Raw genomic sequence first — 23,518 nt, forward strand, 5'->3', positions numbered from 1 at the left:
AGGGGTGGGGCTCCATCTTTTCTGTGTTGTCTGGCTGGAGTATTTATTGTCTAAAAGTTTCCTGTCTTGCCAAGTTGTCCCTTTCCTGGGGCTTTGGCTAGAGAGACAGGGTTTGGGGAGGCTTTTTTTGTTTGTTTGCACCCACTGCCATTTCCAGATTGCTTGTTCCTCAGCTGTGACAGTTAGACAAAAAAAACAAAAACAAAAACAAAAACAAAAACACCCCAGGGCATGTACCTTTGTGTTGTTCCTTGGGTTTTGAGGTGCCCAGCCTGTCTACTTTCTTTTCTCTACCTTTCAGAGTCTCTTTTGTGTATTATTAAAAAGAAACCACAGAGCCAAAATGGAGTCACTATGTTAAGCCCCACCAAGAATACCTAACCTAATTGCAGTTGCAGCCTCTCCCAGGAGTAGAATTTTAAACCAATCAGTTTGGAACTTTCTGGTCAGCACTAGGGAGGTAATCTGCCTGAGAAGACCCCCTGCCTTCCCTTAAGAGAAGGTGACTTTGCCTGAAACAATCTTTTCCTTTGCTAGTAACAGCCTGTCCCACCCATTACCACCTTCCATTTTGTGCAACAACTTGGAGTACCCTTCTATTGGTTATGGGCAAATTGTTGAATAGAGCCATTTAGATATTTCAATCTACATAGTTGAATTTTTGTTCTTGAACAGTAGCTAATGTCCACAGTTTCTTGTATTTTGCACAGGAATAAGAAGACGGATATCTAACCCATCTTCCTGCAAGTAGAAGTCCCTTAAACAAATTACAATGAGGTGTGACTTCCATGCAGTGCAGCAGACCTATCTTCACAGACATGTACACCCGCTCACCACCACCTAGATGAAACATTTCTAGCAGCTCCGCAGGCTCCCTGGTCTCTGGAAGGACTCATTTTTACTTACATTCCTTAAAAACCCTGGGCTGACTGGGGCGGAGGGTGGATTGGTGAGAGGCAGGGAGGGAGTGGGCTTCTCAGGACAGTCCTCTGCTCCCCGTGGCCACTGTGGGTGGATGGGTTGGGGGGTGGCCTGTGGCCTGGGCTCTGTGGATCACTCCCAAGTCTGTTCAGGCCTGTCAATTGACAGCATTTCTCCTCTCTAGCACTGGGACCTCGGGTCGGGTGGAGAAGCCCAGGTTGTCTGATCAGGGTTTGAAGGCAGGCAGAAGCAGAACTCCTGCTCGTTTGCCCCCAGACTCATTGTCAGAAAGCAAGTTAGTCGGGGGAGATGTGGGCACAGTGAGGTCAGCCAACAGGCTTGCTTCCAAGGCTAATTAATAGCTAGCAGTTACTGAGCACCAACTGCATGTTGCACTCTCTGCAATAACCCTGCACAGGAGCAGTTATTATCTTCAGTTTTACTGCTGGGAAACTGAGCTTGAGTGAGGGGAGTGATTTGGCTCAGGATGCTGGGTGGAACCGTGATCTGAACTGAGGCCTGTTTGATGCCAAAACCTGGGTGCTACCCAGAGTCCCCCACAACTCTGCTGGTCTGGTCCAGCTGAAGAAAGGTTTAGGCCAGCTGGCCAGTGAGGTCTATACACAGAGGTCTGGACCACAGCTGGCCTCCGGCTCTATTCAGCCTCCTGGCTGTCTGCCTAAGTCCAGCTGCAAGGCGCTGGGGGATCTGGGGCCAGCTGGGCAGTCTGTGATGGGAAGTTTGCTTCTAAGGGGCCAGCTGGCTACAACTCTCGGCTTCTTGGCTGACCGCCTGGATGCTCCAGACCTGGGTAGGCGGCATGGGAGTCAGAAAGGGGGTGGTGCAGGGGAGCGGATGGGTCTGGAGCCAAGTCTAGAATCTGATTTTGGGGGGATGATGCAGGAGGGTGGGTTGGCTGCCAGCAACCAAGGACTCCTGCCAGCCAGTGCAAACCTCCAGAAAGGCGCTTGTGGGGCTCCTGGCATCACCGCTGTCACCTCCCTTTTCCTCTCCCGCTGTCCCCCACATCAATTAGTGCTCCCCAACTACATCCCGCTTGACCCCGCCTTTGCAGTACACCTTTCTATTTCTTAATATTTTAATTTTGGCTTCTCTACTTTTTCATTACGCTCAGTAAATGTCTGTTGGGCCACCCCAGTCCTGTCTGTTTCAGCTGCTGAAACTTCAGTGAAGGAACTGACATGAATGTTGAGGAGGAAGTTATTTAACCCCTCCAAGCCTCAGTTTCTTCATCTGTAAAATGGGGGAAGGGTTAATCCTCATGGTCAGGGGGCTGTGAGGAGTAACAAGAGGTGGCTCTAGTCTCTAGGTGCCTCCTGTCCCTCCTGCCAACCCCCACAGACTGGCTCCCTGCTTCTCTCTCCTTCTGATTTTCCACACCAGCTGCCAGAATGAGGCTCCAAATGCTCTACTGAAAACTCCACTCTTCTGGTTCCCAGTTTTATTTTTAGGGGACAGTCTAGTTTCCTTAGCCTGATAGCAGCCAGGGCCTTTCTGGCTCCTGCCAGCCCCTCCAGGCTTCTTTCCTCACCCTCTCCACCTTCACATGCTAGTTATCCACTTGGAGGCCTGTTATGAGCTGAACTGTGTTCCCTCAAAATTTATATGTTGGGTATTAATCTCCAGTTTCTCAGAATGTGACATTTGGAGGTGGAGTTTTTTTTTTCATTTTTTCTGGGTTTAAAAAATATATGTAATTTCCTATCTTTTTTTGAATGGCGATAGACCTTTTTATTTATTTTTTAAAGTTTATTTATTTAAATTATCTCTACACCCAACGTGGGGTTTGAACTCACCACCTTGAGACTAAGAGTTGCATGCTTTTCTGACTGAGCCACCCAGGTGCCCCAGAGATGGAGCCTTTAAATAGATAATTAAGGTAAAATGAAGTCATTGGGGTAACCCATCATCCAATGACTGGTGTCCTTACAAGAAAAGGAAATTGAGACACGGACACTCAAAAGGAGAAGCCATGTGAGGACCCAAGGAGAAGGCGGCCGTCTACAGGTCAAGGAGAGAGGCCTCAGAAAAAACCAACCCTGCTGATACCTTGATCCTGGACTTCCAGCCTTCAGAGTTGTCAGAAAATTAATTTCTGTGTCTTACTCTCCACCACTTTTCTGTGGTGCTTTATGGCTGCCCCAAGAGATTCATATAGGACCTATCACAGGCCAGTTCCTGAGAGCCTCACATTTAGACCGAATAAATTTTTTGTTGCTCAAAGCATCCACTCTAAATTTTAAAAATATGCATCAACTTCCTGTATTGGCATCACTTCATTAATTAATATGTTACTAACCTCTCAAACTAGAGAGTGACAGGAATCCTGCAAGGATTCCTCTGCCTACAGTCCCCGTTGTCCCTTCTCACCTCGTTTTCTCTTTTCCAAAGGTCCACTTGAAGTGTTGCTCCTTGTGGGACCTTCTCTGCCCACCGCCCACACAGCAGGGTCCTCGGGTGTTGCTGCCAGCTATGCCAGGTGGGCCTCAGGGTGAGCCCCTGAGGCCAGGCTCAGTCTCCTGCAAGCAAGGGCCCATGGCTGGCATCCAGCAGATGCCACATACCCTCCTATGTCTCCTACAAGAAAGTCAGTAACAGCTTCAGTTCTTTTTACTTCTTTGTATTTTGTTGTTTCTTTTTATTTATTTTTAAAGATTTTATTTATTCATGAGACAGGCAGAGACACAGGCAGAGGGAGAAGCAGGCTCCCTGCGGGGAGCCCAATGAGGAACTCAATCCCAGGACCCCGGGATCACAACCTGAGCCAAAGGCAGATCCTCAACCACTGAGCCACTCAGGTGCCCCTCTTTTTGTTTCTTTTTTCTTTTTTTTTTTTTTTTTTGAGAGAGAGGAAATGCAAACGTGCAGGGGGGTGGTGTGAGGGGCTGAGGGGGAGAGAGAGAACCAGAGAGGATCTCAAGCAGGCTCCATGCCCAGCCCAGAGACGGACATGGGGCTCAATCTCAGCACCCTAAGATCATGAACTGAACCGAAATCAGAATTCAGACGCTTAATCCACTGAGCCACCCCAGCACCCCAGTTACAGCTTGAATTCAAATTAGGAATGAACTCAGTCCAAGGGACAGGCCTCTGGGTGCCCAGCAATCAACAACAGCTTCACTTAAGTAACCCTGGGTTTAGTTATATAATCATCAACTATTTATTTTTAACTGGATATTTAGGATGCTTTAAATTTTCCCCTTTAAAAGAAAAAAAAAAAACCCTGTTTGTGTCAACAAGACAGATGGCTAGCCTCAAAACTCTGGAGCAAACTAGAAATGCCGAGTGGACTACAAGAAGCGTCTTTCAACATGTGCAGCTGCAGTTGGCAAAGACCAGAATGTGTGATGAAGCGCTGCGTTGGTAAGGACATCCTCAGATCAGATCTTCCAGGCGGGAAGTGGTGTCAGAACAGGAACAATCATTACAGCACTGCATGTGACAGCAAGACGTTCATGATATGCCCCTGAGGTCTGTCACTAGAGGGCTGGCTGGAGGACTAGTTACATACTGTGCTTTAGAGAAGTCGCTGTCCAGAACCATAAGCAGTCTCCTCCAGTCCATTCAGGCAAAGTAATGGGTCAGGGACGCAGATCTGATCGCATGCCACCTGCTTAAAATCATATATGCTTCCCATGGCCATGGAAGTGGAGGGTCTACACGGCGCTCTACAACCTGAGCTCTCTGACTGCACTCTGGATGCCTTCACCCTGCATCTGCTCAGACTCCAGAGTCCATGCTATGCCACCCATCCTGGCCTTTGTGCATGGCCTGAATCCCCCTCCTTCCCCAGTATCTTTCAGGGGTTACCTCCCACCCATCCTGCAACAATGAGCCTCAGTGGCCCCCACATCTGGGAGAGAACAGGCTCCCACCGTTCCCAGGGCTTCTGTACCAGCACTGACCACAGTGACGGGCAACTGCCTGTCTGCTTGTTTGAGCCTGGCCTCTGAGCTCCTCGGGGGCAGGGACCACATTGGCCACTTGTAGCTCCTGCGTCCAGCTCCATGCTTGTTTGGCACATAGGAGGCATTTTCTAACTTTGAGAAACAAAGGGAAGGAGAGAAAAGGGTAGGGAAGGTTCCCTGCAGGAAGCCTGAGCCAATAAGGACATGGGTGAGAATGGCAAGGGTGTCCCAGGCTGGGGAGTGGCAGAGGCAAAGGTGTGGAGGTGGGACGTGGAGAGACCCTCTGGACGCAGTACAGGACACAGGACCTGGTGGGCCAGTTGAAGGGGTACCACAGGCCTGGGGATTGGGGAGCCTGCTTCCTCCTGCCAGGGCTGGCACTGAAGGTCTCCTCAGCTTTCTGAACCTGTTTTCCATCCCAAAAATGGGGTTAATAATCACTGTGTTGTGGTGGGGAGTCAATTGAGGCAGCTCATGTGGCAACATGTTGTAGATCCTAAACTGCTTAAGCAAATGTTGGATTTTTTTTAAATATGAAAATTATTTCAGGAAGCCTAGGATCAAATTGATGATGGGAGCTTTGGGAAGGAGGTTGGGGAGCCCAGACTTTCCTCTAGCTGCTGACACAAGGTTCCAGAAGCTGGCAAGCAGAAGAGGGGTGCGGCCAGGCTTAAGGGTCAGGATCATGAACAGCTACACGTGGGCCTGGCCTCTCAAGCATCTGGACGGTCTCCTGCCCAGCTGTAGAGTTCAGGGACTGGCCTTGGTGTCCCTCCCTGCTGACTGTTGCTCCTTCTAGCTCTGAACACAGAGGTCGAAGCTAGAAGCCACTTGTAAGCATGGCCATCAGTTGGATGGGGAACATGTGGCCTCCTGCCTGAGCTGGCGGCAGCCTCCCCCATGTCATCAGGATTTTGGGCATCTGGGCTGTGGCCTGCAATGGACCTTGCAATCCAAGGGTGTGTCTCAGGGCAGGGCTGGGGCCACCTGTGCCAAAAGGGGACTGACGGATCCTGGGAGGGGCTGTCCATGTAGCGGATACCTTGTTTTCTCTCCACCATGCTTGGCCTTATCTTGATCTTTATTCAAAACTAGCAGATACCAGCCAAGTATGACAGGTGCTGGGGGAGCTGGCACGTCCTTTCAACCCCACTGTCTCTGGTCTGGCTCTTGTCCCACTGCTGTCCTTCAGTTAAAGGAGGCCTGACCCCTGAGCCCAGCTGCATGGGCCAGGTCTGTGATGCTCACACAAGGGGGCCAGGCTCACACAGGGTGAGAGCAAGGGCATGGAGGCAGCCGTGCTGGCATGTGCACCAGGGCAGTTGGGGATTCTGTAGCACCTGCCCTCCCTGGCTCATCATACCCAACAGCACCCAGGGGCTATTGGCTTGACAGGATAATGGGTTCCTGAGTCCTGCAAGAGAGCCCTGTGGGGCAGGGCATGAGAAATGATGCCAAAAGATGGGGGGGCATGTAGCATGCCCCTGTGTTGGCCCCTGTTCCCCTTGCCTCTCCTTGCTTCACAAGCTACATAAGCTAGGCTCTTTATCTTGTACTTCTGGATCCTTGCAGGTATTGGCGTCCCTGCCAGAAGCGTTGTCATCTCACTCTCATAGCTTTGCAGGCCAACTTGTGTTCATCCTTCAGGCTTAGCTTGGGCATTGCCTCATGGAAGATGCCTTTCCAGATGTACAGATCTATGTGATCTGCTTTTGTTTGGTCCTCCTGGCTCACCTCTTGCTCACCCTTGTCAAAGAGCTTATCACCCAGGACTTGTCTAATGATTTCTCTGCCTCACCCACTACACTAGATGCACCATGAGGTGCATCAGTTATACTCTCAGGGCCAGCATGATGACTGGCATAGAGTGCTTAATATATTTTTGCAATATGGATGGATAGACTGGATGAAGAATGGATGATTGGATGGACAGATGCAAGGTTGAATGTTGGCCAAAAGATGGATGAGTGGGTAGGTGGGTGGTTGGGGAGCAGGTGGGTGGATGGGTGGGGCAGGTGGGTGGGGGGATAGATAGATGGAGTGGCAGGTGGGTACAGGAGTGGATGAGTGGGTAAATGGAGGAAATCATGCATATGTGCATGTATGGGAAGATGTATGGATGAGTATCTGGGGAATGGGTGGGTGAAAGAATATAGGAAATGAATTGTGCATATAGTGAAAGAATTAATGATGGATAATGCATGAGTGTGTGGCTGACTGGGTAGATGAGTAAATAAGTGGATAATGAATGGGTAGATAATCAGTGCATGCCTAATGGAAGGTTGGAGGAAAGGAGGATGGATGGATGGATGGATGGATGGATGGATGGATGGATGGATGGATACATGGATGGTTGGGTGACTGGACTCCTCACTCACCTGGCAGGCCTCTGGGACACATTGGGTGGAGTCAGTACACACATAGTACTCAATGATCAGGGTCTCTGGGCTCTCCTGGGAACACCTGCAGTAGAGACCTTCACGGACTTCCCAGTCCAGGAGTGGCACACAAGTCTGATGGAGAGACTGTGGAGGAGGAAGAAGCTGTAGGAGAAGTGGAAGACAAGGAGTGACAGATTCTTGCCTTGGCAACCAGAGAGAGCTCTTTGCATGGAGAGAGAGGGCAGGGATGCAGGGCTGGTGAGGTAAGCTGAGGCTCAGTCTGTGGGTGGGTGGAGAGGGAAGGGGGCCAGGAGCGGCTTGGGGGTGGGGGTGGAGAACAGTGTACCTGGGTTCAGGGTGGAGACAGATGGAAGGATGTCACCTCAGCCCCGTTATGGGCTTGTTTTCTTCACTTTCTCTCAGCCAGTCACCCAGCAGGAAGTGCTGTGAGGCAGCTGGGCAGAGGCCAGTGGGTAGAAAGGGCTGGATCTTCCCAGAAAAGGTCCATCCCCAGCCCCTCCACCAGCACCACAGCGATGGGGAGGGAAGTGTGGTGATCCCCCACGTGGCCTGCACCTCGCTGACAGTGCTCGGGGCATCCAGGTGGTTCCTAGGAGCTCAGAGGAGGGAGTCCAGAAGGGGAGAGATCCAGTGCTCACTGCTGCCTACTGTGCCAGGCTTCCTGGTGAGTGCCAGCCTGCCCCACGCCTTCTGGAAGCTTCAGGCCAGGGAGGCAGGAGAGGAAGCAGAACTCTCCAAAAGAAGGGACTTCTGGTCTCATCAAGCCCTCTTCCACTTACACATCAAGAAACTGAGGCCCAGAGACAATTAGCAAGCTGGGGTCAGAACCAGTTGCCACATTCCTAATTCCAATCTCCACCTAGACCAGGCCTAGGCCAATTTTCTTTCCTTCTTTGAAGTAAATGACAGCACATCAAGACGCAGCAAGACCACAAAGTGCTTTCCAGGCTTATTATAATTGCATGATTTCTGCCTCAGAAAACCATAGAATGTAGTGGTGAAGAGCTTGAATGCAGGAGCCTGACTGAATTTGGATTCCAGCTCTGCCACCAATGGCTGTGTGACCTTGTGCAAGTGACTTAGCCTCCCTGGCCCGTTTCTTCATCTGTAAAATGAGAGTAATATAGTACCTCTCACACAGGTTGTGTTATTGAGGGGAAGTTTATGCACATGGGGTGCGTGAACAATGCATGTGGGTAGGATCGTGTGGCTTGCGTGTGTACATATGAGTAAGTCTGAGCTCATATGTAAGTGTGCACCAGTACGAGGCCCTGGCGCACAGGCAAGTGTGTGTGTGTGTGTGTGTGTGTGTGTGTGTGTGAAGAAGCTACTGCCTACATCAGGGGACCCAGGGGCTAGTTAAATAGGAGCAGGCCCCGCCGAGAGGGAGGAACCACAATGTTTGTTGGGTGAATGAAGGAACAAACTCACTCCCTCTCTATAGCTCCAGCTCCTGAAACCCAGAACCACCCTCCTGCCCCAGCTCCTTCCTGTGGGCTCAGCTCCCAGGAGCCCTCCCCAGAGGCCTGTCTACCTTGTGGGGTCAGGCCTGGCTCAGTGTGTCCCCTCCTGACCCTATAAGTCCCCAGGGTGGGCCGAGGGTACTGTGGGGGACCCACATGGTATCCTCATCCGCTGGAAACAAGGAGCTGAGCAGAGCAGAGTTTCCTCCTTTCCTTTCCAGACACAGTGGTCCGTGGCAGGGGCACTGGGCCCACCTGTTAGTATCCCCTCCTGGGCTTACCTGCCAGGCTCTGGAACTTTGACCTTGGGGAAATCTCCCTCCCAGTCAGAGCAAAACAAATGTTGCCCATAATCCACATGGAATTGAAATTTTTTGCCCTGAAAAGAAAATTTTCTTTTTAGATTTTATTTATTTATTTGACAGAGAGAGAGAGAGAGAGAGCACAAGCAGGGGAAGTGGCAGGCAGAAGGGGAAAGAGAAGTAGGCTCCCTGAAGTAGGAGCCTGAGGTGGGACTCGATCCCAGGACCCCAGGGTCATGACCTGAGCCACAGGCAGATGCTCAACCACTGAGCCACCCAGGTCCCCCTGCCCCGAATTTTTTAAAGAGGATTTGTATAATCTTTCCAATGTTGAATTTGGTAAGAACAAATCACTTGTTATTGTTCAGAAACACATAGAGACTATCCCAGGCTCCAGCTTGGTGCTCAGCACGTAGCGTGTGGTCAGTAAACACTCGTTGACCAATGGCACTCATGATTTGAATCTGGCTTCACAGATGATGAACTTCAACCTGAGTTTACCAGTCGACACCATGTAGAGGGGAGCAGGTGCAAACTCAGAAGGTATTACGTTTGATTTGATGTTTTTCTTCTTGTAGTTCAGAGATTCTCAGGCTCCCATCAGGTTTCAATCCTTCTCAGAGACTGTAGACACATTCACAGGCCTACGAGCCTCGTGGATAGAATGGGGCCATCCACACCTCACCCTCACAGCCGGCCTCCCTGGGCAGGGGGCTCCCCTCCAAGCCCCAGATACCAGTGAGGGATTGTAAGAGCAAAGGGACGGGCTCTGGGCCTTTCTCCAGGAGCAGGAGGCTCTCAAGCTGAGGATGCAATGGTTTTCCCTCGGCCTTGCCCTCTGCGGGGCGGGTAGCTCACAGTGCTGGGTGGGGGCCCCAGGCTTTGTAGCCGGCCTTCCCTACCCGCCTCCAGCCCTGCCCTTCTAATCCGTCATCCACACTGCAAGCCAGAGTGACCAGAGCTGGCCAGTGTTCTCATGTTTCCAGGTGGGAAAGACCAGATTGAGCAGTGAGCGATATCCAGCCCCGCCTGCTGCGGGGGGAGGCCTCTACTGGACCCCTCCAGGTGAATCCATCCCCCCCCCTCCTCTGCATCCTAGCACCTAAGGCTTAAGAATAACTTCCCTTGGGCAAGTGGCTTTCTGTATGTACTTGACCCCTCAGAGCTCAAAAGAGCAAAGGGAAGCACCCAGGGTCCCTGGCTCATATAGGGCAGCTGGGAATCTAGCCCGGAGCAGTCTGGCTCCAGAGCCTCGCCTCGGAACCAATCAGAATCAGGTGTTCTGACCATGAGCCACCTGAGGGCAAGATCACCTCCAGTCGGGAAGGGAAGGGGGAGGCAAGGAGGCTCCAGAAGGGGATGGCATCTGAGCTGGGCCTGCAAGGGTCTCTCAGGAGGAAGGAGGGTGCGCCCCGCTGCAGGCAGGGGCAACATGGAGTCAAGGTGCAGAAAGCAGAGAAGGTGAAGGAGGGCCAAGCCTGGAGAGGAAGTTTCAGGCCCACAGACGCAGGCCAGGTGGCTTGGAATTTTGATCTGATGGTAGGAGGGAGCCAAGGCCGGTGTGGGGGGTGGGGTGGGGTGGGGGATTATGCTGGCTGTGCACCGGGGAGCAGATGGGAGGAGCCCAGTTAAGAAGCGGTTAGAAGGTCCAGAGGTGACAGTCACAAGCTCGAAGCAGGGTGAAAGCCAGTGGAAGGGGAAGAGACCCAGGGACACACAGCCAATGTCAGAGAAGTCAGGGGGGCTGGGAAAAGCTGGGTGGAGGGGATGCGCAGGGCCACGTGCGATATGCTGGCATCCTGGAGCCCCACTCCGTGCTCAGCAAAATGTTCCTCCAGTGAAGGGAGGGAGGCTCCCCGCCCCTCTCCAGGTCAGCTCCGGCGGTGCCGTCGTCCGTCTCCCACACCTCTCCTGCACACCGTGCCGGTGGCCCTGGGAGGACCCTGGCTGGGCCAGTAGGGACAGTGCCTGCCCATGGTTCCATCTCTGCCCGGCACCCATACGGCTCCTCTCTCTCCATCCCTCCTCCCCCTCCCTGTCCTTATCTTTCCCTTCCGTCTCCATGGCGACTCACCATCTCGGCTGCCTGCATCCCAGCCTCTGCCAGGGATTCTGGGCCTGGCTCGGTCCCTCCCTCCTCCGGAGCCCTGGTTCCCGCAGTCCTGTCTCCTCCCCCTGGGGTGAGTCCAGAGGCAGCCTCCTCTTTCCCGACTGTCACATCTATTTTCCAGCGCTGACGAGTCTGGGTCGGCTCCTCTGGGGAGACCATCCCCCACCCCTCCACCTGCCACAGCTCAGCCAGCCCTTCCAGGAGGAAAGCCATCCTTGCTGCAGCCCAGTGTCCCTGCCTCGGGCCTCCTCCTGTCTCTGCCTGCAGACCTCTCCTCACTCCCAGCCCCCCATGCCGAGGTCCGCCTTGTCAATCATCTCCTTTTGTCACCGGCTTGGCAAGCAGGCAAGTCTTGGGTCCTGAGATTTGGGGGGAGGGCGGGGAGGGGAAGGGGCCATCTGGGGACGAGGGATGGGTCTGCGGAGAGGGCATGGGGGCCACTGAAACCCAGGAGGAAGACAGAAATCTGGATTCTCTTCTAGATAATGTTTTATCCCCCCCCCCAATTTTGTCTCCAAGGAGAGAAAACGGAGCTTCATGGGAAGCAGTCGCAACAGTTGGTAAGTGGCAGGGCCTGCCCGCAGGAATGCTCCAAGGCCCCGCCGCCCACAGGCTGCCCCAGGGGAGGCCCGAAGCTGGGTGCCGGGCTGTGGGGGGGCCGGGGAGAATCCGGTGGGCACTGCCTGAGACCAAATCCAGCTCCAGGAGGGAGAGCGGAAGGCATCTTGGGAGAACCAGAGCCCACTGCCCCACACGGGCGGGCTCCCGCCCTCTCCTCCCAGCCCCACAGTGTGTGTGCAGGTACCATCCCTGGGGCTCCGGCCCCCTGTGGGAGCCCTGGCAGTGGAAGGCTGTGGGAGAGGGCTTTCATGAGCATTCACGCCTGGCACCGGGCAGGGAGCTCCCCACACGGACCCCGGGAGCACGGCTGTTGCCTCTCCTCTGGGCCGTTCGGAAACGGGGGCCCAGATCAGTCAGTGCAGGAGCTTGCCCACGAATGCACGGCGGCCGTGTGGCAGCTTCTGCCTGTCGGGAGCCCTGTCACCACTGCTCTGCTGCCCCCACCCCGGGGCCCCAGGCTCTGGGGTGCAAGTGAGGGATGGGCAGAGCATGCCCTCTCTGGGAGCACCCTGCTCCCCACACTCCCGGCCCGTATCCCTGCACCCCACATGCTGCTCCCAACAGCCCGCTCTGCCTCCCAGGTCCCACACGCCATTCCCCAAGCTGGAGCTGGGCCTGGGGTCCCGGCCTGCGGTGCCCCGGGAGCTCCCTGCCTGCTCCATCTGCCTGGAAAGGCTGCGGGAACCCATCTCGCTGGACTGTGGCCATGACTTCTGTACGCGGTGCTTCAGCACACACCGCGTCCCGGGCTGTGAGCCGCCCTGCTGTCCAGAGTGCCGGAAGATATGCAAGCAGAAGAGGGGCCTCCGGAGTCTGGGGGAGAAGATGAAGCTCCTGCCGCAGAGGCCTCTGCCCGCCGTGCTGCAGGTCCGGGGACCAGGCCTCGGTGTGGGGTGTGGGGCGTGGAGCGTGGAGCAACCCAGGTCTGATCCAAGATGGGACTGGTGGCTTTGGCTCTATTCTAGGATGTCAGGGTGGGGCACACAGTTTGGGGGAACACAGTCTTATTATGGGATGGTGTCAGATGCACACCACACTTGGGGACCCACTTGCATGACCTGGATGCTCAGGGAAACTTCTTTCTCCTGACGCAGGAGACCTGTGCTGTGAGGGCAGAGCCACTGCTGCTGGTGCGAATCAATGCCTCTGGAGGCCTCATCTTGAGAATGGGAGCCATCAACCGCTGCCTGAAGCACCCCCTGGCCAGGGACACCCCTGTCTGCCTCCTTGCTGTCCTGGGGGAGCAGCACTCAGGGAAGACCTTCCTTCTCAACCACTTGCTCCGGGGCCTGCCAAGCCTGGTGAGGGCAGGGCTGGGGCAGGGGGCTGGGGAGGAGCAGGTCAGGGGCCTCAGCCTGGCTTTGGGAGGGGAATGGGGGCTGGATGGACCAACTGATGCTCTCTTTTCTGCCTTTCAGGAGTCAGGGGAGGGCGGCTGGCCGAGAGGAGGAGGGTCCCTGCAGGGGTTCAGGTGGGGTGCCAATAGCCTTACCAGGGGCATATGGATGTGGAGCCACCCTTTCCTGCTGGGGAAGGAGGGGAGGAAGGTGAGGGACATAAAAGGCAGAGGAGGTGAAGATTGCGGCAGGGGTGGGGGGGTGGAGAGGCTGGGACATGCAGAGAGCCGAGATGAAGGGGAAGGGAATGGAGAAAGAAAGCTTTGGGGGCAGGACTGGAAGACGGGGGTGGGCAAAGGCAGGGCTGGGGGGAGCACGTGGAGGAGTGAGGCAGGTCTGACCCCGTGGTTCATTTCCCTCCTGCCCCTCCCCCCAAACAGGTGGCCGTGTTCCTGGTGGACACAGGGGATGCCATGAGCCCGGAGCTGAGCAGAGAAACTCGGACTAAGCTCTGTGCCCTCACCACGATGCTGAGCTCCTACCAGGTGAGGGCGCTGTGACCTGGTGCCCCACCCCATGGGCCCCACTCCAGCTTAGCTTTCTCCAGAAGGGCACATGTCAGCCTGGGCTGGCCCTGGGAGTGCTTGGGACGGTGACCCTGATGTCACAGACTTGTGTGTCTGGGGTCTCCACAGGTTCTGGGGTTGCCCCTGCAGGGGAGGGATGCCCCCAGTCAGTGAAGGTGGGAACACGGTTTGTTCCAAAGGGAAGTCTAAGGTCCCCAGGAGCAGCTGAAGGTCAGCAGGCCCACTCCCGGGCCTGCCTGCTGTCCCTCATGGGCAGCCCAGGCCCTGCAGGCTGTGGAGACCCCCAGGCAGGTGTCTCCCAGGTCCCAGCTCCACAGTCGGCCTGTGAGCTCCTTCCTCACCGGGGTCTTCCCAGTATCTCTTTGCCTTTGCAGACCCTCTTCCATCTTGTTCTCCTTGGTTCCAGATCCTCAATACCTCCCCGGAGCTGAAGGATACAGACCTGGAATATCTGGAGGTGAGGAGAAAATTTGGTCTTGGGGTGCCACCTTATCCCTGCCGTGACCATAAGGCCAAGGGACTGGACCAGCCCTAATTGGGTGCCTTCTGGTTCTGGCCTAGGAGTTCATGACCTGGAGCTGGGCTGGTGGGTTTGAGGGCCTGGTTGGGGGAGGCAGGGGAGTGCTAGAGCTGGGAGTGTGGGGGACGGGGAGGGTGGGGAGGGTAGGGAGGGGCCCAGAAGGGAGAGAGCCAGAGTCCTTGGAGTGACCTAGCCATGACCCTTGGTGCCTCATCCCCAGATGTTTGTCCATGTGGCCGAGGTGATGGGCAGGCATTATGGGATGGTGCCAATCCAGGTGAGACACCCGTTTCTGGACCTGTCACCCCAGACCCTCACACCCCCACGGCTGCTGGTGTCAGGACCCCTTCTCTTCCAGCACCTGGATCTCTTAGTTCGGGACTCATCCTACTCCAGCAAGGCAGGGCTGGGCCGCGTGGGTGACATGATCCAGGTGAGGGGTACAGACAGAGGGGCAGAAGGGGCAGGTGGGGGGAACTGGGCAGAAGGGGAGAGGGGGCGGGAGGGGGCCTGCAGGCGAGCCAGGAACAGGAGTCTGGTCCCTAACTCAGAGGTCCCCCCATCCATCCCCCAGAAATCCTCTGGCAAGTACCCCAAGGTTCAGGAGCTGCTCCAAGGGAGGCGAGCCCGCTGTTACCTCCTGCCCACCCCAGCGCGGCAGTGGGCCACCAGAGGCCAGGGCAGCCCAGGCGGTGAGTGTCCCCCAGAGCAAGGCCTCCACACCTTGCCCTCCTCGGCCCCCCCTGCCCTAGCGAGCTGCGCCCTGCCTCTGACACCCTTTCTCCTCCCAAAGCCCGATCCTGCTCAGCCCCCGGTCTCCTCAGCATGAGGAATCTCTTCCTCAGACACAGATGACGATTTGGGGCACCTCTCCGCCTACGTGGCCGATGTGCTGAGCGCCGCCCCCCAGCACGCCAAGAGCCGCTGCCAGGGGTACTGGAGCGAGGGCCGCCCCGTGGCCAGGGGGGACAGACGCCTGCTCACGGGGCAGCAGTTAGCTCAGGAAATCAAGGTGCGCCCCCCACCTGCACCCCCATCCCTCCCCACCCCCGGCACCGCCCCACCCTGACCCCTCCCCTGCTGTCTCCGCAGAACCTCTCGGGCTGGATGGGGAGGACGGGGCCCGGGTTCGCCTCCGCGGATGAGGTACAGGGGGCCCCCCGGAGAGGGCCTGGGGGGCCGGGTGCGTGGGCCCTGGGATGGAAGCAGACGAGGGCGGGGGCGGGCGGAGGGAGGCAGCCTGGCTTTGCCGTGGACAGATGGCCGCCCAGCTGCACGACCTGAGGACGGTGGAGGCCGCCAAGAAGGAGTTCGAGGAGTACGTGCGGCAGCAGGTGAGGGCGCCGGCGGGGTAGGGCCGCGGGCCGCGGGCTGCGGGCGGGGCGGGTGCTGAGCGCGCCGCCTTCTCCCCGCCGCCCCGCCGCAGGACGTGGCCACCAAGCGCATCTTCTCTGCGCTCCGGGTGCTGCCCGACACCATGCGCAACCTGCTGTCCACGCAGAAGGACGCCATCCTGGCCCGCCACGGGGCGGCCCTGCTGTGCCAGGGCAGGGAGCAGACCCTGGAGGCGCTGGAGGCCGAGCTGCAGGCCGAGGCCAAGGTCTTCATGGACTCCTACACCATGCGCTTCTGCGGCCACCTGGCCGCCGTGGGCGGCGCCGTGGGCGCGGGGCTCATGGGCCTGGCGGGCGGCGTGGTGGGTGCGGGCATGGCAGCGGCCGCGCTGGCCGCCGAGGCCGGGATGGTGGCGGCGGGGGCCGCGGTGGGGGCCACGGGGGCCGCCGTGGTCGGGGGCGGCGTGGGCGCTGGGCTGGCGGCCACCGTGGGCTGCATGGAGAAGGAGGAGGACGACAGGGTGCAGGAGGGGGACCGGGAGCCCCTGCTGCAGGAGGAGTAACGGCGCCCAGGAGACCAGACCGAAGGGAGGAGAGATGCCAGGTGGGAGGGAAGGAGGTGTGGGAGGGGAGGCCTTGGGGGTGGTGTGGAACGCCCCACTGCCCTGGTTGAACGCCCGGTGTCTGGGTGGCTGGCTGGGCTGGACCATCCAGGTGGCTCCTGGATGGAGGGGGGCCGCCCGGTCCAGGAGGCAGCGTCTGGGGGCAGTGGATAGAGTGTAGGGCCTGTTTCTGGTTGCACACCACTGCTAACCTGCCATGGTCCCCAGATCAGCTTGACCCCGGAGTCTCCCACCAACAGCGAGTCTCCACTCTCCCCACCCTGGCTTATTTCCCCTGATGACCCTGGATTGTAGGAAGGCTGAGCAGGCACCACTCTGGAAGTCTCCCTTGGGTAGAGAGGATCTGTCCCTTCACAGATGGGAGAAGTCCCAGGTTGAGTGACCTCGGTGCTCAGAGTCAGGGAGCACAAATGAGGGGCTGGGGGGAGAGAGGGAAGGAGGAGCCGCCAGGCAAAACCAAAGAGTTCCAGGTATGGTAGACAGTGGCCTGAACCCCAGAGGGGAGCCGCCTGCTCTAATGACTCTCCCCAAAGCTGCCCCAGGAGAATAATGGTGGCCTCCCCCACCCTCTGCAGCCCCAGGACTCCATGTGTGCACTTTGGATGGGGCCTCTGTAGATGTTCCCTCATGGTTGTGTTCTTTGTCGAGCCTGCTCAGACAGCAGAGTGCCCACGTTCTTTCTGGAATGCTGTCCCAGCAATGGGTTAGATGCCAAAGAAATCGCCAGTAATTGCACTCTGAGCTAAACCAGATGGCGCTTGTAAGTCGGTGAAAGTCCCACAAGGGACACCTTCCATCCCGAACACGAACACGCCCTCTTTCCTGAACATGTGTCTGCCGGAGACCTGGGTGCAGCGCCCCTCCCGACCCCAAGGAGCCCAGAGGGCCCAGCGCCCTTCCGTGGGACAGGAAAGTCCTGCTGGAAGACTTCTAGGCTGTTACACTGTAAAGTATTCATGGGCGCATTCTATGAAAATAAAATATGTGTGCTTGAGTGTCAGCTTCCCAGTAAATTATTCAAATAGTACTTGAATTGAACTCCCAGAGGGCTTTGGAGCAGAGGGGTGGGGGAGGTGAACCAAGGCACTCCATTGTGGGGACCTGTGGACAAGAAGAGGGAGGCTGATATTCAAGGGATCTGGGAGCTGAGAGTCCGAGGCCCCATGTAGGGGTTGCAGGAGGGCTCAGGCCAACGGCCAAAGGCACAGCCACCTTCCACTAGGGCTTGGGGTCCTGCTCCCCTAGTCTCTCCTGCCTCAGATGGATGACCCTGCGAACAGATTGTCACCAGGTGTCTGTCCTGGCAGAAGGAGAGAGTGGAGGCATAGATGGGGAGTCCTTGCTAAAGCCTCGGAGGAAGGAGGAGCCCAGGCCCATCCCCGTGGGAGTCAGCCAGCTGGACATTCACCTGCTGCTTCTCCTGCCCCTCAGCTCCCTATCTCAGAATTATAGCAGTGGCCACTGTGTCCAGACCTGCCTTTTATAGATGCAAACCCAGAGAGGGGAAATCTCAGCTAATGCTCCCCAGCTGGCCTATGGCAGAAGCAGGGACGCTCCAGACTCCTGATCACCCCAGCTGGTGTTCCCCCACAGACATTAGAAGACAATTTTTTTTTTTAAGGTCAGATGTGCTGAAACCAAGATGCTTCTCTTTGGTGGTTTCTCCCCCTCTTGTCCAGCTCTGGGAAACAGTGTTGGGGTACTGAGGCAGAAGGCCATAGTCTGGGACACATGGCCCCACAGTAGGAGCTTCAGTTAGCAAGTAAGGGATAAAATAATGATGCAGAGAAATCCCAAAGTCAGGGCTGAGGACAGGTGGGGTGAAGACAGAGGGCTAAGGAGGATTCTAACTTTTGGAGCTGGGCCAGAGGTGGGGCATAGGGTCCAGACTCTGTCCCGTGTTTGCCAAGAAAGCCTTCCTGGAAGCATTTTTTGGGTCCTTCCATCATCACGTGGTGGATCCATGAGCTACAAAACCTCCCAGATTTTGGGACTGGCAGCCTTAGAACCTTGGAGGGGGCCTCCAAGGAGTCCCTGAGGGAGGATTTTGTCTAGCTAGAATCCCACCTTACAGTGCTGGAAGGAACTGCAGTGGGCTATTCCACCCTGATCTTTGAATGGAATTGAGCTGTTGGCCAAGTGGAGGATGTGCTCTGCAGAAGCAGGATGAGTCATATTAAGTAGTATTTGTCTTGTGCTTTGTACTTTCAAAACATCTTCCCAAGCATCACTTTCCTTAAAGTCTTGAAACCATCTCACGCAGCCTGTAGGGTACCCATTTCCTTTTTTTTTTTCTTTTAAGATTTTATTTATTTACTTGAGAGAGAGCGAGCCCAAGAGAATGTGATCAGGGGGAGGGGCAGAGGGAGAGGGAGAGGTGGACTCCTTGCTGAGCAGGGAGCCCGATGCGGGACTCGATCCTAGGACGCTGGGACCATGACATGAGCTGAAGGCAGCCGCTTAACCAACTGAGCCACCCAGGTGTCCCCGTAGGGTACCCATTTCTATGGACACTCAGGGACATGACTAGTCAGATGTAAGCCAAGCCTTGAACCTAAGGTTTCTGATGTCAGATTCCTTGCTTAGGTGAGCCCTCATCCCACAAGTCTCTCCAGACTCCATGACTGGGCTGCTGGGTCCCAAACCCAATTAAGGATCTTCCTGGGCTTCCAACATCAGTTCTGGAATTCACAAGAGCCCACATGACTCTGTCCTCGAGGTTCTAGCAGGGGCTGAAGCCTGTGGTTGATTTCTCTTCTATGACTTGTCGAAGGTCACAGACTCCAAGGTTCTCAGGTGACAAGTTTCTGGGTTAGAGATCTGGCAATTCGGCTTGCAGTTCTTGCTTCTGAGACCAGTGGTCCTGTTGGAGAGTACCATGTGAAAGAACCTGCATTCCTAGGTCCTGCTGTAGACTGCACCCCACCCCCCACCTTATTCATATGTTACAATCCTAATCCACCACATGATGGTGCTAGGAGGTGGGACATTTGGGAGATGATCGGTCATAAGGGTGGAGTCCTCAGGAAGGGGATCAGTGCTCTTATAAAAGAGTCCCAGAGAGATCGCTGGTCCCTTGGCACCATGTGAGTATACAGCCATCTATGAAGCAGGAAGGAGACTCTCACCAGGCACCACATCAAATCTGCCGCCATCATGATGTTGAACTTCTGAATCTCCAGAACTGTGAGAAATAACTATTTGTTGTTTGTAAGCTACCTAAGTCTGTTGTAACAACAGCCTCTTGACTGCATGGAGCAGAGCCCCCTTAACTCCCCTGACCTGCACTAAACCAATACCCTGAGCAAGGAAGAAACTTAACTTGCAGGGCCCCCCCAGGTGGCTCAGTCAGCCAAACATCTGCTTTCAGCTCAGATCATGATCCCGGGGTCCTGGGATAGAGCCCTGCATTGGGCTCCCTGTTCAGCAGGGAGTTTGCTTCTCCCTCTCTCTCTGCCTCTCCCCCACTCCTGCTTGTTCAATTGCTCACTCTCAAATAAATAAAATCTTTTTAAAAATTGCATTAAGTCAATGAGATATTTAGGTTTACTTGTCACTACATCATAATCTATCCTACTCTAACACAAAAATTTCCTCCTTGAGATGGAGGTAAAAACTGGAAACATCACTGGCTAGGTGGTGGGCAGTATGGAAACATACTGCTGGATCCATTTTATGTCACAAAAAAAACATTTGGTACAACAGTCCCCCACAGTACCATGGAAGGCAGATTCTTGCCCTGTTGAGGAAAACATTTTTAAAAATAAAAATCTGAGGATGTCTGGATGGCTTAGTGGTTGAGCGTCTGCCTGTGGCCCAGGTTGTAATCCTGGTCCTGGGATCGAGTCCCGTATTGGGCTCCCAGTGAGGAGCCTGCTTCTCCCCCTACCTATGTCTCTGACTCTCTCTCTATGTCTCTCATGAATAAATAAATAAAATCTTAAAAATAAAAATAAAAATCTGCCCACCTAGGAAACCCTCCCTACGAATGCCGAAAAAGGAAGTTGTATTACCGAGTATTAACCCCTATTGGGCTGTGTCACAAGTTATCTGCTACTTTAAGTAAAATTGTTAAATAAAATTATTAAGACAGAAAAGAAATCCCACCACTTTCATGTAGCCAAGCAGATACAATGCTGTTCTCAGGTATGAGCACTTTTCAGGTGCAAGGACCTAACCGTCCCATTCGCTGTATGTACTTTCAAAGTTCACTCTGCATTGGCCTGATCACTGGGGTGGCCATCTGTGCTCATTAACAGCCTCTTTCTGAAGGAAAAAGGAAAATTCTCATACCTCCATGATGAGAAGGTACTTGAGGTGCCTCGTCTGGATTCCCACAGTGACAGGGAGATGGGGCACTATCTTGATGTTGACATTGAAAAGACATGGCTCCCACACGCTGCTAAAAAATTTTCCTGGGTTTTAATTCTGCCAAGAAGCTTATTTAGCCTTTAATAAGTTTGCGTGCATATCAAAAAGACAGAGGGATTCTTTACAAATGCAAGTTTTCTCTAGGAATGTTCTAAGAAAAGGAGGGGGAGAAAAGACCTTTTTCCTTTTAGAAAGGAAATTCAATCTTATTTCTATTTACCCTTGCAATTTTTCCCTCTTGTCACTATTTTAACATAACACTATACTTTCTAACTATCTCTGTTGCTCTTTCTGCCTTTCTGTCAGCATTTTGCAGCCATTGAAATATTCAGCACTTCTATGGTAAAATGCAAAGGCAAAGTAACTATCAGAGTCACATTGGGATGAGTCAGAAAGTTCAGTACAATATGGACTTGAGGAAAAATCTTCAAATATGTATACCAACAATAGACATTTATTTAAAGCAAATTCTTGATTACGTAAAGGAGGAAAAAATATCTTTTCCTTTTACTTGTTAAAAACAAGACAGCAGGGTCACCTGGGTGGCTCAGTTGGTTAAGCTTCTGACTCTTGATATTGGCTTAGGTCATGATCTCAGGGTCATGAGATTGAGCCCCGCATTGGGCTCCACTATGAACTTGAAGTCATCTTAAGATTCTCTCTCCTTCTGTCTGCGCCCTGCCCCCTGCTCATACATGCTCTCTCTCTTCGTCTCTCTAAAAACAAAATAAAACAAAAAAGCATTAAAAACAAGACAACAGGTGCAAAATGGAGTTGCTTATGCTAAGTCCATGTCCAAGCTGAGACTTAATTAGAGTTTCAGCTTTTCCAGAAATTGAACTTCAAACTGATCAGGAATTACTTGATCAGTACTAGTTAGGCTGATAGACCCTTGGCAATCCCCTAGAAGAAAAGGACCTTGCAATAAGCAACCTGCTTTTCTGCCTAGTATAACACCCTTGTTCCTGCTCCCTTCTGCCTATAAATGTCATGTGTTGCATACAGCTCCTTGGACTCCTTTTTATCTGCTAGATTGGATGCTGCTCAATTTATGAATCATTGAATAAACCCAATAAGATCTTAAAAATTTACTCAGTTGAATTCTTTTTTAAACATACCCTTTTAAATTCTTGGCTAGGGCCCCTATAGCAAAAAAACAGATTAATAAGAAAAGGCATAAAAATTTATTTAATATAAGTTTTGTGTAGCATGAGAGTCTTCACAAGGAAATGAAGACCTGAGGAAGTGGTTATGCCTGAGTGTTTTTATGCCAGGTTTGATGAAGAGTGGAAAGTTGTGGAAAAGTGTGATAGAAGGGGAAACTAAGCAAGGCCTGTTCATTCTGATTCCTCCCCCCCTTTCATCTTCAGAGATAAGGTTGTTCCTTTCCTCTGGGTATAAGGAGGGCACCTCTCACATGAGAGTTTCATGAACTAGTCCAGGGAGAAGGTCAGAAAGCCCTTCCTGAACTTCTCATTTCTCAAATTCCTTCAGATTCAAATGCTCTATATGCCAAGATGCCATTTGTGGGAGTGGGTTTTGTGTCTCAAATCCTGTTGATAAGCATTGTGCAAAAACTCTCCTCCAGCATACATTGATTTTACAAACTATGTGTTGATTTTATTGTTTACCCTCTCACAGAATTAACTATTTCAGTATTATTTTGTAGCTGCTCATAAAGTCTTAATCCCTCTTAATGTAAGGAACAGCATAACTCCAGAGACTGATAATCTAACATTTTAAGAGTTTTTCTCATAAGGCCAATACATTTGTCCTGAGTTACCATCAATAGCATGAGTAAACTCACACTTACATGATAATTTAGGTCCTTTAGTCACTTTTCTATCATCCTAAACAATATTTTCCAGATCCAAGACATGGCCATGATCTAGTAGCAAAAGCTTCTTGTGAGGGACCCTTGGAATAGTACAGATCATTTGCAGTGTCCATGGAGATAGTTGTTCTAAGTCTTAAGGACCAACTTGACCAAACTCTACACCAGATCTTCTGGACTCACTTCTCACCTAGGCCCTGACTCTGTGGCTTCCATGTTTCTCTGTGTTGCCCACTTTTAGCAAGCAGCCTGCTAAGTCAGTTTAGCCAGAACTCCCCATGATTGGTATCTGATTGGCTTGGATATCTGATGGTGTTCCTCACCATCACTTCCAGGCAATGTTTGATCACCTTGGCTTGCCTTCAGCAAGACTCCTATTAGGTCAGTATAGTCAGAAACCCCCCACCCTGCCCTGACCCCTGATGCTTCCTCTTGGAGATTTTCCATCCCATGACCTCCCCCACCCCACCCCACTCCTTGGTTACCAATTTCCATCATTCCTTGTTGTGTTTGAAGCTGAGCCCAGTCTCTTCCCCCACTGCAAGACCACCTTTGAAGAGGTCTCTAACACCTCTCAGCATGATCTTGAATAAAGTCTTATGGTTCCTTATGGTGCCTTATGGTTCTCTAAGTGTCATGAACAATTTTTTTCTTGAATAGTATCAAGATGAATATTATTAGTTCCTTTTACTTTAGCATTATCAACAATTATTCATGACAATGGTCCCAACCTCACTTTGCTGATAATAGGTTGTTGGACTTGTACGTCCAGACCGTGTCTCTCCTGGGAATACAATATGGAGCTGATCAGAAACATGTAATCATGGAAACCATTTCAAAAGAAATAGCCATGTTCCAAATAACATGTTTATTTCTAATAAATTTTTTAAAGATTTATTTATTTATTCATGAGAGACAGAGGGAAAGGCAGAGACACAGGCAGAGGGAGAAGCAGGCTCCCACATGGAGCCTGGTGTGGGACTCGATCCCGGATCTCAGGATCACGACCTGAGCCGAAGACAGAGGGTTAACTGCTGAGTACCCAGGTGTCCCTGTTTCTAATAAATTGTGAGTCTTAAAGTAATTGAGATAATCACTACTGTGAATAAGACAGCAGGGCTGTTTATGATCATAATAATAATTTCACTAGAAAAGCTCTTTTCT

At 53.2% G+C, this 23,518-nt stretch overlaps 1 protein-coding gene across 5 annotated transcripts; it reads left to right on the top strand.

The window, feature by feature from the left end:
- Window positions 1–1,479: 1,479 nt before the first annotated feature.
- Window positions 1,480–17,143, top strand: RNF112 (ring finger protein 112). 5 transcript variants are annotated; one of them, XM_055304605.1, is made up of 20 exons: window positions 1,480–1,732; window positions 3,334–3,529; window positions 3,619–3,740; window positions 4,187–4,305; window positions 9,494–9,560; window positions 10,004–10,082; window positions 11,249–11,472; window positions 11,647–11,687; window positions 12,330–12,615; window positions 12,843–13,049; window positions 13,167–13,295; window positions 13,526–13,630; window positions 14,079–14,129; window positions 14,413–14,469; window positions 14,551–14,625; window positions 14,767–14,884; window positions 15,038–15,204; window positions 15,285–15,338; window positions 15,452–15,526; window positions 15,619–17,143. In XM_055304605.1, exons 7-20 carry the CDS (start codon window positions 11,419–11,421, stop codon window positions 16,087–16,089), a joined length of 1,890 nt encoding a protein of 629 aa, XP_055160580.1. In that variant the 5' UTR covers window positions 1,480–1,732; window positions 3,334–3,529; window positions 3,619–3,740; window positions 4,187–4,305; window positions 9,494–9,560; window positions 10,004–10,082; window positions 11,249–11,418; the 3' UTR covers window positions 16,090–17,143. The 5 variants fall into 5 exon arrangements, 4 of the variants coding, with proteins under 4 accessions (XP_055160580.1, XP_055160578.1, XP_055160579.1 ...); XM_055304603.1 differs by lacking the exons at window positions 1,480–1,732; window positions 3,334–3,529; window positions 3,619–3,740; ... (1 more) ...; window positions 9,494–9,560; window positions 10,004–10,082 and having other exon boundaries at window positions 10,623–11,472; XM_055304604.1 differs by lacking the exons at window positions 1,480–1,732; window positions 3,334–3,529; window positions 3,619–3,740; ... (1 more) ...; window positions 9,494–9,560; window positions 10,004–10,082 and having other exon boundaries at window positions 10,623–11,472; window positions 15,044–15,204.
- Window positions 17,144–23,518: the final 6,375 nt, after the last annotated feature.

Source organism: Nyctereutes procyonoides, unplaced genomic scaffold, assembly GCF_905146905.1.
Source record: "Nyctereutes procyonoides isolate TBG_1078 unplaced genomic scaffold, NYPRO_anot_genome, whole genome shotgun sequence".
Taxonomy (NCBI): Eukaryota; Metazoa; Chordata; class Mammalia; order Carnivora; family Canidae; genus Nyctereutes; species Nyctereutes procyonoides.

Excerpts from the sequence above, each read along its gene's own strand:
- RNF112 (XM_055304603.1), top strand. The coding sequence starts at position 10,741 with ATGTCAGAGAAGTCAGGGGGGCTGGGAAAAGCTGGGTGGAGGGGATGC. Across the intron at positions 11,473-11,646 it reads GTCACCGGCTTGGCAAGCAG|GAGAGAAAACGGAGCTTCAT; the intron begins GCAAGTCTTGGG and ends TTTGTCTCCAAG. Across the intron at positions 11,688-12,329 it reads GGAAGCAGTCGCAACAGTTG|GTCCCACACGCCATTCCCCA; the intron begins GTAAGTGGCAGG and ends TCTGCCTCCCAG.